This window comes from Eubalaena glacialis, chromosome 3 (genome assembly GCF_028564815.1).
Source record: "Eubalaena glacialis isolate mEubGla1 chromosome 3, mEubGla1.1.hap2.+ XY, whole genome shotgun sequence".
Taxonomy (NCBI): Eukaryota; Metazoa; Chordata; class Mammalia; order Artiodactyla; family Balaenidae; genus Eubalaena; species Eubalaena glacialis.
Genome location: NC_083718.1, coordinates 50,401,859 through 50,421,211, shown reverse-complemented (window position 1 = coordinate 50,421,211; position 19,353 = coordinate 50,401,859). Strand labels below are relative to the sequence as shown.

The 19,353-nt window shown below is 35.5% G+C and overlaps 1 protein-coding gene across 7 annotated transcripts in view; it reads left to right on the top strand.

The window, feature by feature from the left end:
- Window positions 1-19,353, top strand: part of SMG7 (SMG7 nonsense mediated mRNA decay factor) — a 72,282-nt gene that overhangs the window by 36,353 nt on the left and 16,576 nt on the right. For all 7 annotated transcript variants that reach the window (XM_061187554.1, XM_061187553.1, XM_061187558.1 and 4 more), the window contains 7 exons: window positions 1,666-1,798; window positions 10,028-10,199; window positions 11,769-11,840; window positions 12,704-12,854; window positions 13,239-13,374; window positions 18,116-18,278; window positions 18,628-18,784. In XM_061187554.1, coding sequence (XP_061043537.1) covers window positions 1,666-1,798; window positions 10,028-10,199; window positions 11,769-11,840; window positions 12,704-12,854; window positions 13,239-13,374; window positions 18,116-18,278; window positions 18,628-18,784 — 984 coding nt within the window. The remainder of the gene's footprint in view (window positions 1-1,665; window positions 1,799-10,027; window positions 10,200-11,768; window positions 11,841-12,703; window positions 12,855-13,238; window positions 13,375-18,115; window positions 18,279-18,627; window positions 18,785-19,353) is intronic.

Genomic DNA, 19,353 nt, shown 5'->3' with positions numbered 1-19,353 from the left:
GACCATTGATATTACTTTAGATACAGTCTTAGGTAGCAAGAGGAGAAATGTTTAGAGTTGAGTTTTATTAAGGTCTTCAGGGCGTATCGTAAAAACAAATTTGTATGTGTTTCAAGTACTAAGAGACAGTGTTTGGATTCTCTGTATTGTACTCAGTCCTATATTTGAGCCATGATTTAAAAAAAGAAATACGAAGTAGGCTTTCTTTGATAAATATGATTCTATAAGTTTCTCCCAAAGGAAAATGTGTTTACATTGTAAGGAAAGTTCTTCCTTTTAATCCAATAAATAGGTATTTCCTTTTTTTCCCCCCTAATAAGACTAAAGAAAGATTTTGTATATTTAGGCTATTCCACTCATTCTTTCTATTAGGGGTGAAATGGCAGATGACCAGATTCCCAACTGAGTAAATGTGCCTTGTAGGACTCTGGCAGACAATATGGCCCCAATTTGGTATTACATATAGTTATAGCCATTTATTTGTCTTTCATGGAAGGCCTTGCCTTATAAATTGGAACAAGGACATTAGCCTGGTGGAAAATTAAAAATCAAGAATATTCTGTTTAATAATGCCTGTTACCCTAAGTAGTGGTGAAGATTAGTTTTTCCTATATTGCACACCTAACCTTTATATTGTTAGGAGATCTAGTAATAGAGCTTAATCACAACCACTCAAACCCATATTTTTGATATTAGAGTCATGGATAAGATGGCATCAAAAATGCTGAGGGAGTGATTGATTGCCCTCATAAATCATTAAAAACCCCAGTGCTTCAAAAGAGCCTCAAAAGCTGCCGTTGATAAAGAATTAGGTACTTTCCAGGTAGGTTGTATACCCTTTATCTATCTGTGTTTGCTTCCTTCAGCCAGTAATATCTTCCCTCCATCCTAGTTCCCTTTTTTTGTTTTGTTTCTTTGTGATTTCCCCTGTGATTTCCAAATTAGGGAGTGACTGTATTTTACCATAACTGAATTTAAAATGATTCTCTATACAATTCAATTAATGAAAGGCATTTTATAACAGGATTTTGGTGTGCCATATTTCAGCATTGTGTTGTTTCTTAGTTTGAATAGCCAAGATTGAAATGTCAAAATGAGTTTATATTTCAAGCTCTAACGAAAATATTAACCCCAAGAGAAATAAACAAACTGTTAAATAGAACTAGAACTGAGTGCTGTGGGGAATAAGTTTTAGAGAAATAAGAGATATGGCTTAATATTTACCCAAAAAACTCCCCCACCCGCACCCCCAGACATGCCACTTGATACAGAGAACATTCACATATTTTTTGACACAATGGTGCAATGTATGGAAGTTTGTTAATAGCTTGCTTTTACTTTGGTCTTGCCACTGTAGTTCTAATTTTGTACCAGGATTCCTAAATAGGTTCTAAGTCTAGTAGCCCTAAAAGATTAATAACTGAAGCCACAGTCTGATTATTCGAACATTTGGTAAGTGTTTACTAAGGTCAGTTGCATTCTACTGCTTGTCTAGTCTTGTTCAAAGGGGAGCATAAAGTTATTTAAGTGAATAACTTTAATGCAGGTTTACTGTCTAGTGTGTTATAATTATTTATAACAAACAGTTCTTTCTTGTTCTCAGGGGGACCAGTGTCTGCCCAGTGAGTCACTGCTATACCAAATAGAATTACATTTTGTTTTCAGCTGGAATCATGCCTTTAAGAATCAGATCACAACACTACAAGGCCAGGCAAAGAATCGAGCAAACCCGAATCGGAGTGAAGTTCAGGCAAACCTTTCTCTGTTCCTAGAGGCAGCTAGTGGCTTCTATACTCAGGTGAGTTCTGCACTGTATACCAGTTTTCCTAAAATTAGTAGTGAATATTCTCTTTGTACACATCTTGTTCATATAAGCACTTGGGGTACCCACTGTATGGTCCATCCAGGAGTTGATCACCTATAATCTCAGATGAATCAAAATGTCTGAAATTACTTACCATAAGACCTTTAAAACAGTAAAGACTCTGCTCTTAAAAAGGTGATAAAAAAAAAAAAAAGTGATGGTTCAGCTTAAAGGTTAGAGGTATAATTGTGTGAATAAAAAAAAGGGTAATGAGAGCAATGCCTTAGTGAAACAGCAGAAGTAGTGAGTTACAGGTGGTAGTAGAGCAAATGTAAATGTATGGGTGTAGTCATTGTGAAAGTAACAGCTATGTTTTGCCAGGTAAGAAATAGTCAAAATTTGTGATATCAAGTGAGTTTTCATAGTATTATATATACAGTAGAATTTAATCTGGAGCTTCAGTGCTGTTAAACTACCTAAGAAATAGAGTAGCCTTTCCTCAGTTTGAATAATAAGCTATTATTGATTGTCCTCAGAGACTTTCCTTGTCCTTAATTACATCTTGATATGACTTCTGAATCAGGCGAGGTAAAAGAATAAATAAATCTTTTTGGACAATGAATTTATTTAAGCAGAATTCTTTAGAAAACGTCATCTCATCCGCTTGTAATAGCATTCATAATTTAATTAATAACATATATATAAATTCTCATCTTATAATGACAAGACAAGGTTTTGCAGATCTTGCTCCGAAAGAAATTCAAGAACCTTCTCTCTGTGCTGCTACTTGACCATTGCTGCCTGTATTTTGGCTCCATTTTGGTTTTACTACTTCTTAGAATGAAGAGAAAGAAAAGACTGTTAAAAGATATCAAATAGCCATCATCTTACAGAGATTATTTGTTTTACTTAGACTAAAACATTCATCACAGTTCATCATTGAAAGAACTCAAGTATGGTTCTTGTTCTCAAAATTCATTTTTAAATTGATGCCAACTTTTAGCAAAAGTTGATATTTCTGGAGAGGGGGATTGTGGTTTGCCACTAACTAATCCTTATTAGCAGGTGTTAAAGATTAATTCATTCTACAAGTAGCTGTTAAAAGTCTACTCTTCGTAAGGCACATTACTAGACACTGAGAATTGGAGAGAAAAGAGACCATCTTTAACTTTCAAGGGAATATCCAGTCTAAATGAGGAGACGGATACATTAATAGATATAGGGTTTCTTTTGGCTTTCTGATTATAAAAACATACATACTAATTTCAGAAGATTTGAAAATTATAAAAAGTCAAAAATTTTTCATTACCCTCTCATTCAGGATAAATTACTACTTTTAATATGTATGTTTCTAGTGTTTTTATACTTTTGTACATGGTTGTACCTATTCATTCTTGTATCAGCTTTATAAACATAATGTAAGTTTTTCCTTGTATTATTAAACAGTTTGATAAGCATCTTTGTATATAAAGCATTTTCTCTAATACTGGATTACTTCCTGAGGATAGGTTCTTCATTGGATGGTGAATTAAATCATTGGATGAGTGGAGCTTTAATACTGTTGATACACATAATTGTTTTCCCAAAAGGTTATCATTTATATTTTTGTATTTCCATCAGCAGTGTATGCAAGTGTCTGTCTTGACATCCACTCACCAGTGTTAAATATTTCAATAAAGGCAAATGAATGATTAATTGAATAACTTATACTTGATAGATGGAAAATAATTTTTCATTTAAAATTTAATGTAATCTAATTACTAGTGATGTTGAACTTCTTTTATATTTTATTAAATATTTGTATTTTATATAAATCATTTATTCATTTACTTTTCCCTTTCATTGTTCAGACCCTAGTTTTTTCCATGGTGATTTGTCTGAGCTTTTTCTATATAAGGGGATATTAATTTTTCTTCCTTTTTTTTTGACAAACATCTTTTTCTCCAATTTCTTCTGTTGGTCTTTCATTTTATTTAAAGTTTTTTGAAATACAGAAGTTATCAGATAGTTTTTGTTTTTACAGTACTGTTTTTTCTTTGTCCATTTGTCCATAGATTAGTGGATATTTTACAATAACAATAATACTTATATTTAAAGGAACAAATAGATATTATAATTCAAATATTAAAATTTGAAAACAACACCAATATCCTGCAATAGAGTAATGGTTAAATAAATTACAGCCTATCTGAAAAATGGAATTATGAAACTATTATAAATGGTATTTATGAAGATTTTTTTTTTGAGGTTTAGTTGATGTACAATATTATGTTTCAGGTGTACAACATAGTTACAATTTTTAAAGGTTATACTCTCTTTATAGTTATTATAAATATTGGCTGTATTCCCTGTGCTGTATAATATATCCTTGTAGCTTATTTATTTTATACATAGTAGTTTGTACCTCTTCATCCCCTACCCCTATCTTGCCCCTCTCCCTTTCCTCTCCTAGCTGGTAACCACTAGTTTGTTCTCTATATCTGTGAGTCTGTCTCTTTTTTGTTATATTCACTGCTTTGTTGTTTTTTTAGATTCCACATATAAGTGATAACATGCAGCATTTGTCTTTCTCTGCCTGACTTATTTCATTTAACATAATATCCTCCAAGTCCATCCATGTTGTTGCAAGTGGCAAAATTTCGTTCTTTTTTATAGCTGAGTAGTATTTCATTGTATATGTATGTATGTGGGGACACACACACACACACATACACACACACACAGCGCCACACACCACATCTTCTTTATCCATTCATCTGTTGATGGACAGTTAGGTTTCTTCCATATCTTGGCAGTTGTATATAATGCTACTGTGAACATTGGGGTGCATGTATCTTTTTGAATTAGTGTTTTTGTTTTTTTTGGATTTATGCCCAGGAGTGGAATTGCTGGGTCCTATGGTAGATCTGTTTTTATTTTTTTGAGAAACCTCCATACTATTTTCCACAGTGGCTGCACCAATTTACATTTCTACCAACAGCGTATGGGGACTCCCTTTTCTGCACATCCTCACCAGCATTTGTTATTTGTGGTCTTTCTGATGATAGCCATTCTGACAGGTGTGAGGTGATACCTCATTGTAGTTTTAATTTGCATTTCTCTGATGATTAGCGATGTTGAGCCTCTTTTCGTGTGCCTGTTGGTCATCTGTATGTCTTCTTTGGAAAAATGTCTATTCAGGTCTTCTGCCCATTTTTTAATCTGGTTTTTTTTTGATATTAAGTTGTATGAGCTGTTTATATATTATTTTGGATATTAACCCCTTATCAGTCATATCACTTGCAAATATTTTCTCCCATTCGGTAGGTTGTCTTTTCGTTTTGTTGACTGTTTCCTTTGCTCTGTGAAAGCTTTTAAGTTTAATTAGGTCCTATTTATGAAGATTTTTTTTTTTTAAGATGAGGAAATTGTGTTATTATTAAGTGAAAATCATGATGTAGAATTATGTGTACATTTGACTCTACATGTTAATTGAATAGTCTTAGGTCAGTGGGATATTGACAGAAATGGTATCCCACCCCCCACCCCCACTTCACTACTTTCAACTATGCTTTGTTGAATTCCGGATTCCCGTCATAACATCTTGGACAGATTTCTTACCGTTCTGATTGCTCTTAGGTTTTTAAACATAGTCCAGTTTTAAAACTCCAGTCTCATCTCCAGCTTAAATCGCTTCCTTCCCTCATGTAGTAGAAATTTAAACTGTGAACACAACTGAAGTAGGGAGGGGTAGTAGGGACTTGCTGCAGCCGGCCCTGGTGGAGGTAGAGGGAAAGCATCCACTTTCTGCAATACATTTTTATATTAGCCATTACACAGACTTGCTTGTTATTTTGAAAAATGATTCTTAACCTTTTTTTTTATGATGTGATATACATGTAACACATTTCCAAGGGTTTGATTGGACATTGATAAATCCAGACAAGTAAAGCAAGAAACATCATTTTTGTTGAGGGGGCATGTTATTTGCAAAAACACTTTATAAGCAAGTCAATAATAAAATCATTCAAATGTCTCAAAATGTTGTTTATAAAGAAAAATATATAATCCAATTTTGAAATTTATTTTTTGAAATTTTTATAATAAGCAAGCATTGATCTTTCCCTGCTGCATTCCACAGGCAGTGGTTGAGTGATCACAACAGTTGTAGAATGAGCAGCTATAAACTTTTTTTCAGATCTCAACATTAATAGGACTTGTTGCTTGCATTTTTTTGTTGTTGTTGTTATTTTGGCTTGATAATTGAAACAGTTAATGATGTTGTGAACAGTAATGTTCATACATCTTTTTTGATGACATGCAGTGCAGATTAAGCTACCAGACTGGGGAAGTACACCAAGTCCAAATCATTGTACAGCCTTATAGACTAAGATGAGTTTTGAATTTTTATCTTAAGTGTAGTTGCAAGCCATTGGAAAGTAGGCAAGGGAATACCATGATAAGATTTGCATTTTTAAAAGATTACCTTGGAAGTTCTGTGGAGAATGAATTAACAGGTCAGGAATGGAAGGTAGTTAGCATGCTGCTGTAGTAATGGAAGGTTATTAAGGGATTTTTGGAGTATAGCCAATAGAACTTCCTGATGGTTTGGATTGGATGTGTAGAATCAGGGTAAGGGAAGAGTCAAAGATGACTTGAGTTATCAGATTGAGCAGCTAGCTGGCTGGTTATACCATTTACTGAGATGGGGAACACTGAGGAGAAGGCAGCTCTATCCGTGTTACATTAGAGAGATGCCTGTTTGAGAGGAGGGGTCGAATAGGTAATTAGGTAAGCTTGGAGCTCAGTGAAAAGGGCAGGGCCAGAGTAAAATTTATGATTACAATAAAGAACCTTGACTTAGACATTAGTGTTTGGCATTGAAACCCATGGGACTAGGTGGGAACAGGTTTGGCACAGGAGGAGCCACATTGCAATAGAAGAAAGTCAGAGTGTTGCCTTGGAAGCCAGAGAGAAAAGCATTTCAACAAGAGGAAGGGGTGATCAACTCTGTTGAGTGCTACAGAGAAGTCAAGTAAGGTGATTTAAAAGTGATCAATTAGATTTGACAATGTGGAAGTCATTGGTGAAATTAATGAATACCATATTTCCTCATTTCTAAAACATTTTTCATATTTTAACACCTCTGAGATAAGGATAAGTTTACAAAAGGTGGTCAGTCACCATTTAATTGGCATTGGTTTTTTACCCTTCAATGTTATGGAAATAATAGTTCATCTTATAATTTATGGTATCTTGGATTTGATGAAATGTGACTTCAGTAGAGTGCTTGAGATAGAAATCTGAGTGGAGTGGATTGACAGGAGACTGATACATGATTATCCTGTGAAGATGATTTTGACTTAGATATTTTGTTAACTATTTAAAGCATGGTTCAAGGGGGACGAATTGGGAGATTGGGATTGACATATATACACTACTATGTATAAAATAGATAACTAATGAACACCTACTATATAGCACAGGGAACTCTACTCAGTGATCTGTGGTGACTTAAATGGAAAGGAAATCTAAGAAAGAGTGGATATATGTGTACATATAACTGATTCACTTTGCTGTATAGCAGAAACTATCACAACATTGTAAAGCAGCTATACTCCAATAAAAATTAAATAAATAAATAAATAAATAAATAAATAAATAAATAAATAAAATAAAGCATGATGCCTCGAGCCAGAACCAAACTCCCAGTCGAAGTAAAGATGTAACATCATGCAGTATGGGTTTTTTTTAAAACGTCAAAGAAAGAACAGTAGAGTAGTCCTTATTCTAAGAAAATGGGAGCCAAAAAGAAAGCATTATCATTAAGTTTCTATAGTAAGTTAAAAGGTGGTATTCTATATCTTCATAGTTAGTTCTCAGTTCTTAGTGTAGAGTGAAGAGCTAATAGTATAAAAGAGTTTTCACAGAATAATTGCCAAATATAGTTCTGTTCAACTTATTAAACATATGTTTCTCTTCTTTAGTTCCACTTCGTTTCTGCCTCTAAACTAGTGGTCTCTCACCTGGAATCCTGAACCAGCAGGAACTTTTCTGGTATCTCTACCTACAACTCCTGGGTTCTGGCAAAAATTTTATTATAAGACATTCACATGAAGTTTCAACCATGCTTGATTTACTTTTCATGAACTTTCTTTTTTCTTTTTGATAGATATTCAGCCTTGCCTAATTTTCCAGTCTGTTCTTTAAGTACCTGTTGAACTCAGTTCTTTATGCTCTGTTACGTTTCTTCTTGCCATCTTCCACAGTCATCTGTTTTTGGGTTTCTTCCATTTTTTGTTCCTTTCTTGTACTTCTTGCTTTTTTATATTTCCAGACTCTAGCCATTCTGGGCACTAATTTTGTTTACTCAGTTTTATGTCAGCAAATTTCTTGCCCATTAGAAATGTACAGGTATAAGTAAAGATGTAGATAATTGCTATGCTTCATGAGAAGGGAATACAGGATTTTATATTTGGTTATGGAGGTGGTTTTTATCTTAGGAAAACGGTGGGACATTTTATATCCTTCTGAGTTGGGTGCTCAAGGTGTTTTATTTTGTATTGTGAATTCTGCACATATTAGAGTGGTGATAGAATCAAGATATTTCTAATTCTGTAACCTTAGTCAAATGACTCGATATTTTTGTTTTCATATCCTCATCTAAAAAATGGAGCTTCGTATCTACATACTGTATTGCTACCAGTTTATCACAAGGAGAAAGTGAGACAAATGTATCAAATAACCCAGGGAATGAAGTTTATTATAAATGAAGAATATTCTGTTGGCTTATGCTGTCATGTTTCGTATCTTTCCCTCCCTTCCTCCTCTCTCCTGCTGTTTCCTCCCTACTTTATATACCTGTCTTGCTCATTTAGCTATGAACTGTTTAAGGACACAGATTTTTTTTTACTCATCTCTGTGTCTCTATTGCTTACCATGGTGTGTGATACAGTAACCAAATATGTGAATGATTACATTTGTAAGTAAATACTTGAATGAATGAGAATAGAATGTGAAGAGCTGTGTGGGGGCCAAGAATGAAACCCTTGAGGGGATTAAGGTGGGAGGAGAAAAGCCTTTGAATGAAGGACACTGAAAAGAAATGATTGGCAAGATAAAAAGAACTAGAAAAGCTCAGTGATCAGCCATAACATCAACTGTTTTAAATGTAGCAGAGAGATCCAGTAAGATGACTAGAAAATGTCCATTGTATTTGCTTATTTATAACCAGTTGTCATACAGACAACAGTTTCAGTAGAGTGGTTGTGGATGTTGGAATGGGGAGAGAAGGGGTTGTGTGGAAGTCAGATCATAATAGACTAAGGAGTGAACAGGAATTGAGAAAGTAGATATGACACGTGGACTCTTTTGAAGGAATTTGGTTGAGAAGAAGAAGAGACATTAGAAGGCTGCTAGAGGAGAAATCTAGAGTCAAGGGAAAGTGCTTTCGTTCTGTGTGTTGTGTTTTTTTTTTATAATAATACTTATTGTTTATTTTTCGTGGGCAACACTTTATAGGCCACAGCAAAGAAGCTTGAGAAGTTGACAGTAGATTTAAAAAATGAGAGGATGACAGGCAGGAGGCAGAGAAGAATGAAATAGCATGCTCAGGCAGAGAAATTATCTCTGACCGGGAAGAGGAACGCTCTTATACCATAAGACTAGAGAAGAAAGGAAGAAAGAATGGGTGTTCTACATAATATCGGAAGTTCCTTCCAGATCTGTAGTACCATGAGATCTTTTGTGTATGCAAAGGCACAAGTTGACCTTGGGCTTAACAAAATAAGTCTCAAGAAACTCCTGAAGTCTGCCAAATATGTTGGTTTGTATTTAAGTCAAATTTGTGACCAACCACCAGTGTTTAATGGGTTTTGTGTGTTTCTAAGAGGAAAAGAAGATAGATAGATAGATAGATAGATAGATAGATAGATAGATAGATAGATAGATAGATAGATAAATTTCATGGAGTTGCTTGCTGAATGAGTCTGAATACCCTCCTTAAGTGGTCCTTTTTTTAATGCTGCTTTTCCTTTTAGATGTACATTCTGGATTGCTCTAATACTTGAGAAGTCAAAAGATGTGATTTGTAATGAATGTTACTAGTTATCCTATGAAAGGTTATCCTATCTCAGGTGTCAGAAGTATGTGATATTAGTTACACCTGGAAACTTTACTGTTAGAGCACTTGCTGACTTACCAGTTCTGACTCAATACTAAATCTTGCTTATGTTCTCCTTTTAGTTATTACAAGAACTGTGTACAGTGTTTAATGTAGATTTACCATGCCGTGTGAAGTCTTCCCAATTGGGAATTATCAGCAATAAACAGACGCATACCAGCGCCATAGTGAAGCCACAGTCTAGCTCCTGTTCCTATATCTGCCAGCACTGCCTCGTCCACCTTGGAGACATTGGTGAGCCATTGGTGTGAAGGAATTGATAATGCATTCATGGTTTTTTTTGGAGTAGTCACAGAAAGAAATTATTTTTCCTTTAAAAATACACACACAACTTAGATTGTCATAAGAGGAAACTATAAAATGTATTTTAAGGAACCTAGATTTTCGGAATGCTTTGGGATTGGCAAAGGATCTTGAAGGAAGTAACTTTCATGTTCAGATTTAAATTTTATTCAGACTTTATGCAGATGTAGGCAAATAATAAAGCAGCAAAAATGTAATCAAAGCTAAATTTTTCAAAGTGGTGCCATAATATTTTCTAAAGTCTGTACTCCTTTGGAATTGTGGGGTTTATAAAAATTAGTCATTCTGAAGCTTAGATTGCCTTTTTTTCTTCCTACCAGTGCATTAAAAGCTCATTTTTAATTGTTTCCTCTTTACAGTTAGATTTGTATTTCCATTTTATATATTTTATCTGGGAATGTTATATAACTTATTTATTCTTGTTCATTCCTTTAAGGTGACCTAAAAGGGTTGTAAAACAAATTAACTATAGGATTATGTTTTGGCTGTCCTCAAATAACAAGGAATGGAGAGCATTACTGCTTTAAGTTCAAAGATTTTAGATTTCTTGATGTCATAAATCATTGACTCCATGAGAGGTCACATCAAAGTAAGCACTAAAATTTCTACAGGGAGATTCAGTGAGTAGTATATTTAGATTGGTTTTGCTTTCAATGTATTCTTTGCACACACATAAATAATATTGCAATAGGTATGAGGTATTTTTCTTTTTTCTTTTTCAAGAAAATTTATTTATTTATTTTTGGCTGCATTGGGTCTTCGTTGCTGCACGTGGGCTTTCTCTAGTTGTGGCGAGCGGGGGCTACTCTTTGTTGCGGTACACGGGCTTCTCATTGCGGTGGCTTCTCTTGTTGCAGAGCACAGGCTCTAGGCGCGCGGGCTTCAGTAGTTGTGGCTCGCAGGCTCTAGAGCGCAGGCTCAGTAGTTGTGGTGCACAGGCTTAGTTGCTCCGCGGCATGTGGGATCTTCCTGGACCAGGGGTCAAACCCGTGTCCCCTGCATTGGCAGGTGGACTCTTAACCACTGCGCCACCAGGGAAGTCCGGTATGAAGCATTTTTCAAAATCACTTTATAAGATATTGAAGAAATACATAAATTTCAGATCATATTGTATAGTGTTTTTTGTTTTGTTTTGTTTTTAAGTGCCATATAACTCACCCCTTCTTGTGGGCCGGCTCCAGGTCACCAGCATAGTCCATAGTGGGAGCTGGTGATGCATGACACTGGAGGACCTGAAAAAGGGGGCTAGGTAAGCTTTAAAATTGGTTACATGCTGAATGTCCCAAATAGGGAAGGCCGGATAGACACTTCACACATAATCCTATAGTTAATTTGTTTTAAAATATTTTCTGTCTTTAATCATCTTAATTTAATTTTAATGTGTTTATTAATTTTAAATTGTTAAACTATAGCTGTTTTGGAAATATTACCCTAATGCTTGTTTTATCTGTTTGTTTGTTCGTTTGTTTTTAAACTAAACTTTCTTTTTCCTCCTCTCAGCTCGATACAGAAACCAGACCAGCCAGGCAGAGTCCTACTATAGGCATGCGGCTCAGCTTGTCCCCTCTAATGGTGAGTGGGCCATGTCAACTTGTGGTTGATTATGACACTTTACTCTAGATATAGAAAAATGGTAAATAGTTCAAGGCTCATCTTTCAAGTGTTAAGAAACCAAAAAATGTTGAGTTTTGGTGTTGATTATTATATTTTTCCTTTTAACTGTACATTCTCTGTAACTGGAAATAAATTTTTTAAACTAATATTACGATTGTCAGTAAAGCAATATAAATTGAATATCTCCTAATGTGATCTAAAATTGTTTCAACAACTCTGGCTTCCTTAATTACTTATAGAATTAATTTTCTTTTTAATACTATCATTTCCCTCCTAGAAAAATTATCTCTTATTACCAAAAGATAATGCTTTTGTTTTTTGATGGCTCCCAAGATAGGCATTAGCAGTGATTCTTGAATTAAATTACTGTAGATGTTTGGTGATCTACATTCTTGTTAAGCCACATTGAAAGTCCTTTCAATTCTAAAGGAGCCGCTTGAAGGCAGGGATGGCAGTTGGACACATTATTTCATGTTGTCTGTGGCTGCTTTCCCACTATAATGGCAGAGTTGAGTAGTCGTGATAGAGACTCTTAGATCCACAAAGCCAAAAATATTTATTGTCTAGCCCTTTCTGAAGTCTTATTTGAACTTATTGTGCTCTTCATCCTAATTATGTGACTTTTCAACCTAAATATAGTATGTACCATAGCTGAAGTGTGCTGTTTTACATTATGCCATTTTTAATGAGGTAGTCATGAGATTTACTTCATGAAATACTCCCCATTGTTAATATAAAGATTTAAAAACTGACCTTCTATGTTCTGATAGCAAGACTTCATGCATTCTGGGTTGCTTTAGAATCTTAACTTTCTCCTCTAGGTCAGCCTTACAATCAGTTGGCTATCTTAGCTTCTTCCAAAGGAGACCATCTGACCACAATTTTCTACTACTGCAGAAGCATTGCTGTGAAGTTCCCTTTCCCAGCTGCCTCTACTAATCTACAAAAAGCACTTTCTAAAGCACTGGAAAGGTAGGGTTGACTTTTCCAAGAGGGCTTTGTAACCTGGTAGCCTTCACCCCTCAAATTTGGGCATGTAAGAAATAATGGCCAGTTACCTATGCTTCTCTTCTCTTAGGTTTGCCTAATTTCTAAACATATACATTACAATAGTTTTGCATGTAGTCATCACTGAATTTCAGCCAGTCAGCCTCTGATTTGTTCCCAGTGGAGGCGTACAGGCTGCTGAGTACTGACTCTTCTGAGTGTGTTGCAGTTGAAAAGTCAGTCAGATGCCGAACCCTCTCCTTGAATCACAGGTGCTCAAATAATGTGTTTTTGCAAATCGAAGTCTCCTGTAAGAGGTTTTAGCCATTTTGTTGCTTAAGATTCATGGAAGTTTTTCTTTCGTTTCAGCCGGGATGAGGTGAAAACCAAATGGGGTGTTTCTGACTTCATCAAGGCCTTTATTAAGTTCCACGGTCATGTGTACCTGAGTAAGAGCTTGGAAAAGTTGAGCCCTCTTCGAGAGAAATTGGAAGAACAGTTTAAGGTTAGATTTTTTTAAATAGAGAATTTTTTGTCTTGTCTAAATGAGGAAGCATAAGATTTGGAGGAGGCTTACTCCCACTTTTTATGTCATTACTTAATTGCAAACTGTTGATAAAAACTAAATTTAAAGCATGTGAAATTCTTGCATACAGCATTCTTTCAGTTTAAACTGAGGTGCTGTCTATATAAAGAAATACAGCAGCAGTGTTTTCACTAAGTAGCTGAAAATATCATTTGGCAGAAAATATCATAGTGGGAAAAAACAATTTTTCCTCCTTCCTTCTCAGACCAAGCACCTTTCTTTTCTCAGTTTTGGAAGTCCTACATCTGATAGTTTCTGTATTTAGATATGATTCTGTTACCTACTTCATAGACAGTAATCCCATTCTGCAAACCGAGCGCATTGTTCTCCTTGTGCTTTGATCTATCAGAGTTTGTGGTTGATTGAAGGAATGTAATGAGAGTTTCATTCAACAGGAATATGTTGTACTAATTTGTATAAGGAGATAAAATTAAGTAACCTTTGTTCTATTTATATATATGAAAATAATTTTTTATTAGTATATTAAATTAGCAGTTTAAATGTAGTATAATTTATATAATATTGGAGGAGTCAAAATGAAGTATTAGCATTAATTTTATTTTTAGTTTATTTATTCAACAAATATTTGACTAGTATGTATCAGTCACTGTTTTAGTCACTAGAATCAACAGTAAACAAGACAGTCTCAAAGAACATTTTATATTTCTTGGTTACTTCTGAGTATCTATACACTTGGGGAATTGTCTGTAACTACTTTACAGTTTTATAAGTATTATAGAAGTTTCACATTCCAGAGATTGTTGAACTTAGACAGTTGAGATAATAAATTAGCCAAATATAGTCAGTGTGAAATAGTTTTTACAGATAATCATTTTTAGTTGATACTTTTTATGCGTAAGAGATCATACTAAATAACTATAATAGACATAGTTTGTTTTAAAATAAGCTTCTAGAGTCCCCTTCTGTTCTTTGCTTCTCTTAGTGACCTATTTAAATTTAGCCCATGATTTATAGAGTTGGGTACATGAAAGAAACAACCAACTTTTTAAAGCCCTAGGCTCTTCAGCCTAGAAAGAACAAACAAGGCTAAATAGTTTCATTATAAGTTTTCAGTTATATGAAGGATTATTTTAAAATAACACACCTTTGTCTTCCTGAGGTCAGAAATAAAATCTTAAAATTTAAATAGAGACTGTAGGGGATTACTGAGGGGGTCTCTCTTTTGAGAGCTTAAAAGTCGGATTGACAGCCATCTTTCTTGGATGGTTTAGGTGCAGTCCCATTAACTAGCAGGGAGTTGGACCAGATGACGTTTTGATCTTGCTTCCAGTTCTGGTTCTGTGAAAGATATACTCCCTAAATGAGGAGGAAGGGGGGACCTACCTTAGTGAGATCTTCTTTATGTAAGTTATTCTTGTATAGAATCTAGTCAATTTTGTATTTGGTTCAACCTCAAATACTAATACTCTCTTCAGATATATTTCTGAATGTGAAGTTCTGGTGGGTGTATGTGGGCAATTGCTAGAATACACTTTGAAATATCATTCCAACACTCTGAAGTTAAACATAGTATGAGGCAGATCTATTTTAAACCTCACCCAGTACTGAAATGTCAGAAGAACGTTGTTGGAGTGAAATTTTAGCATAGTTGAGTAAGTATTTCTAAAGCCTTTATAGATAATTAGTATTATCCACATGTAAACATCAGTGTATCTGTCTAACTAGCAAGTCTTTAGCTACTAAGCAGAAACGTGTACCAACTTGAGGTTCGTTGAGGGACTTAAGGCCTGGGATTTAGGAATTGAGATACAAGGCTTTTCCTATCTGTTAAATGTGTGCTGTTTCTTAATGGTATTTAGTTCAGTATATTCCTCAACTGCTGTTGAAAGTGTCTTTGAGGAACAAAAAGTCAGTTCCGGTTTGATTTTGTTCCCAGGGAACTCCTCTGTTTACTAAAATACAATCCAAATGTTATGAAATTACAACTGAATAATTACGTATTTACTTCTAAAGGTCTGGGTTATTCCTTCACTAAGTGTTTGAGTACCTACTGTCTACTGTGTACTTTTCTGAAGCTCTTAGAGATAGACAGGGGAGAACAAGACAAAGTCTGTGTGTTCACGAATTTACATTATCATTTGCTAGTACTAGGCTAGGCTGCACTCATATGCTTTAATGTTTCTGTGCATACACTAGAAAAATGTTTTTAAAGGGCTAGGATTTGTTCGGTAGGACATCACCTTCTAAAAGAAATGCCAGTGGATTTATAGATACAAGGGATACATTGCTATAAACTATACTTACAGGAAAAAATGCTTTTTGAAAAATACAAATTAATATTCTCATGCCAATATTATGCATTTCTGTAAATGATCAGCTGATCTATAAGGTTGGATGTAGAGATTGAAGGAGAAGTTTTGTGGGAGAACTCTGGAGAAGAGATAGCATTTCAGGACATTCAGAGTAAAGGAAAGAAAAATGGTCGATATCTTTAGAAAAGGAGTGAGCATTCTTGATGTATATACTGGAAAGGCAGATGACAAGGAAACTGAGAGAGATGATAGGGAGAACAGAGTTAAAGAAAAGTAGAATTGTATTTTTTTCCAATGATAACGTGAAAGGTCTTATTAGTAGAATTATAGAACTTATTCTGGATATTTCAGATTCTTTAACTATGTAAAAAAAAAAAAAATCTCAGAATAGGCTAGACAAAGGCAGCTGTAAATTTCTGAGATGGTAGGATCTCTTGTCACTGCTGGTAGAACTGTAAGTAGTTTTCTATTTCCCACCATAAGGCTAGTGACAGTGCATCGCCCACTTTCTCCAAAAATTTTCCCTGGGGAGGGAGAGTACTTGGCTATGCTAAAGTGTAGGGCAAAGCCAGGTATCATCTCTAATAGCTATCAACTTTGTTAGGAACTTGTGTTTGAAAAATATTTTATATGGGAGTAATCTAAATTACTGTAGATATTAAGGTAGAAGGGTGATGAAGTTAAGGCTATAACTGAGAGCATGTAGGTGAATTTTTCCGTATAGTGCTGATTAGCAGGTCACTGTGAACACCTAGTTATTAAGTAAAAGAAATTTGATTATGAAGACCATGCTTTTCTAATAGGGGAAAATGTAAGTGTAATAATTTGTTGAAGCGCCTGTAACACTTGTTAATGATTGCTTTAGTTTATCATTTACCCTGTGTTCCAGATATGTTCTTGCTATATATCTCATTTATAAATAAGTTTCTTTTGGGACTTCCCTGGTGGTCCAGTGGTTAAGAATCCGCCTTCCAATGCAGGGGACGTGGGTTCAATCCCTTGTTGGGGAACTAAGATCCCACATGCCTCAGGGCAGCTAAGCACACGTGCCGCAACTACTGAGCCTGTACGTTGTGGAGCCCGTGCACCACAACTAGAGAGAAGCCTGCACGCCGCGACGAAAGATCCCGCATGCCGCAACTAAGACCTGACAGGGCCAAAAATAAAACTAAATAAATAAATAAATATTAAAAATAAATAAATAATAAATAAGTTTCTTTAAATGTGTCAAGCCTTTGAAAGAGTAAATTTTATGAAATTTTTTAAGTCATCTATTATGTGCCAAGAGTTCAAAACATATTTTTTGAGTCTTTTTATTTGAAATTTTGATTTTCACTCTGTGCACCTACTTTCTAGTCATTGGCCCCAGTTTAATATTTTAGTATGTTTGCACCTCTTATAAAACAGCTTCTAGGGCTTCCCTGGTGGCGCAGTGGTTGAGAATCCGCCTGCCAATGCAGGGGACACGGGTTCGAGTCCTGGTCTGGGAAGATCCCACATGCCGCGGAGCAACTACGCCCGTGAGCCACAATTACTGAGCCTGCGCGTCTGGAGCCTGTGCTCCGCAACAAGAGAGGCCGCGATAGTGAGAGGCCCGCGCACCGCGATGAAGAGTGGCCCCCACTTGCCACAACTAGAGAAAGCCCTCACACAGAAACGAAGACCCAACACAGCCATGAATAAATGGATAAATAAATAAATAAATAAAAATTAAAAAAAAAAAAGCTTCTAATGGATTAAGATGTATAAATTTATTGATAGTCCCATAAAATGTTTGTCTCAGATCATATTAAAAAAATATACAGGGACTTGCCTGGTGGCGCAGTGGTTAAGAGTCCACCTGCCAATGCAGGGGACACAGGTTCGAGCCCTGGTCTGGGAAGATCCCACATGCTGCGGAGCAGCTAAGCCTGTGCGCCACAACTACTGAGCCCATGTGACACAACTACTGAAGCCCTCACGCCTAGAGCCCGTGCTCCGCAACAGGAGAAGCCACCACAATGGGAAGCCCGTGCACTGCAATGAAGAGTAGCCCCCACTCACCGCAACTAGAGAAAGCCCGCACGCAGCAACGACCCAATACAGCCATAAATAAATAAATAAATGTATTTTTAAAAATTATAAAATATATATATATGTATAGTTTCTCATGGAAAAAAGTATTGTTAAAAAAAAAAAAACAGCTCAAACAGCTCTGGTGTCTGGGTTTAATCCTTTCAAGGCAAAAAGTCAACATGAGAAACATCAGACCATGTCAGACTCAATTAAAATACTCATCTGTAAATGTTACCTTTGTGGCTTTAAATGCAGACTGCCAGTTTAATTCTTGTGTCAAAGATGGCTTCTGTTCTTGATAATATATTCAATATTCCTGTCTTCTTTTACAGAGGCTGCTATTCCAAAAAGCTTTCAACTCTCAGCAGTTAGTTCACGTCACTGTCATTAACCTGTTTCAACTTCATCACCTTCGTGACTTTAGCAATGAAACGGAACAGCATAGTTATAGCCAAGATGAGCAGCTGTGTTGGACACAGTTGCTGGCCCTCTTTAGTGAGTATTAAATCATTTAACTTTCTGTGCCATCTTCTTTGGAAAGCATGATCTTAGGCATTTTCATCATTATAACAAAGCATTAGTAACACTAAAAAGTGTCCTACATTTCTTAATATTGAATCAGGAGGCCTAAACCCTAAGTTCTGTCCTTTTATCTGCTGACACCCCCTCATCAACTGTATCTGTAACATTTTTAACATAGGAAAGAAAATGCCTTTTTAGAAAGAAGCTGTAAGATATTTAAGTATTAAGTAGGATACTGCAGGAGGCGCATAATAATATTTTAATTTGGACTGGTACACAATTTCAAATATCTTATGCTCTCTGAACACATTTTTTCTTTAAGTGTCTTTTCTTGGCATCCTGTGCAAGTGTCCTCTCCAGAACAAGTCTCAGGAGGAATCCTACAATGCCTATCCCCTACCTGCAGTCAAGGTCTCCATGGACTGGCTGAGACTCAGACCCAGGGTCTTTCAGGAGGCAGTGGTGGATGAAAGACAGTAGTAAGTGTCTCGGAGTTTCTTGTTAGCTTGTGTGCTTTGTTTGTTTGATATTCAGATATGTAGAAACTGCCTTCTGAAACAGTATTGGAATAATGGAAGACTTTGTGTTTTCCACCTACTCTCTAGAAATTGAACTGAAGACTTCTTTGTATGCTTTTTATTTGTTTGTTTGAATTCTTCATGTGAGGCACAATCTTAAGGATTTCTCACTCCCTGTGTGCTCCCCCTGTTCCTGGTTGCCATCCTGGGGAAAAGGCATTTTTCACATTTCAAAATGAAATAGAAATAAAATCAGTTTGTTTCTTATTCATTATAATATGCCCCAATTTTATGCTTAGGAGTTGAAGGGAAGAGATTTTTACTTCTTCCATTCTTTTCTGTACATAAGCTGTTTGTTGCCTTTTAGTAACACCCGATTTGAGTTATATTTGTTTTAAGCATAGAAGATTGGAACTTATTTTGGCTCTTACTATTTTCTCTGTAATTTCTACTCAGAATAATTCTGACAGTTCTTAGGAACTATTCATTTTACAGTGACAAATGAAAGCTTTCAGTTTACCTTTGATTAT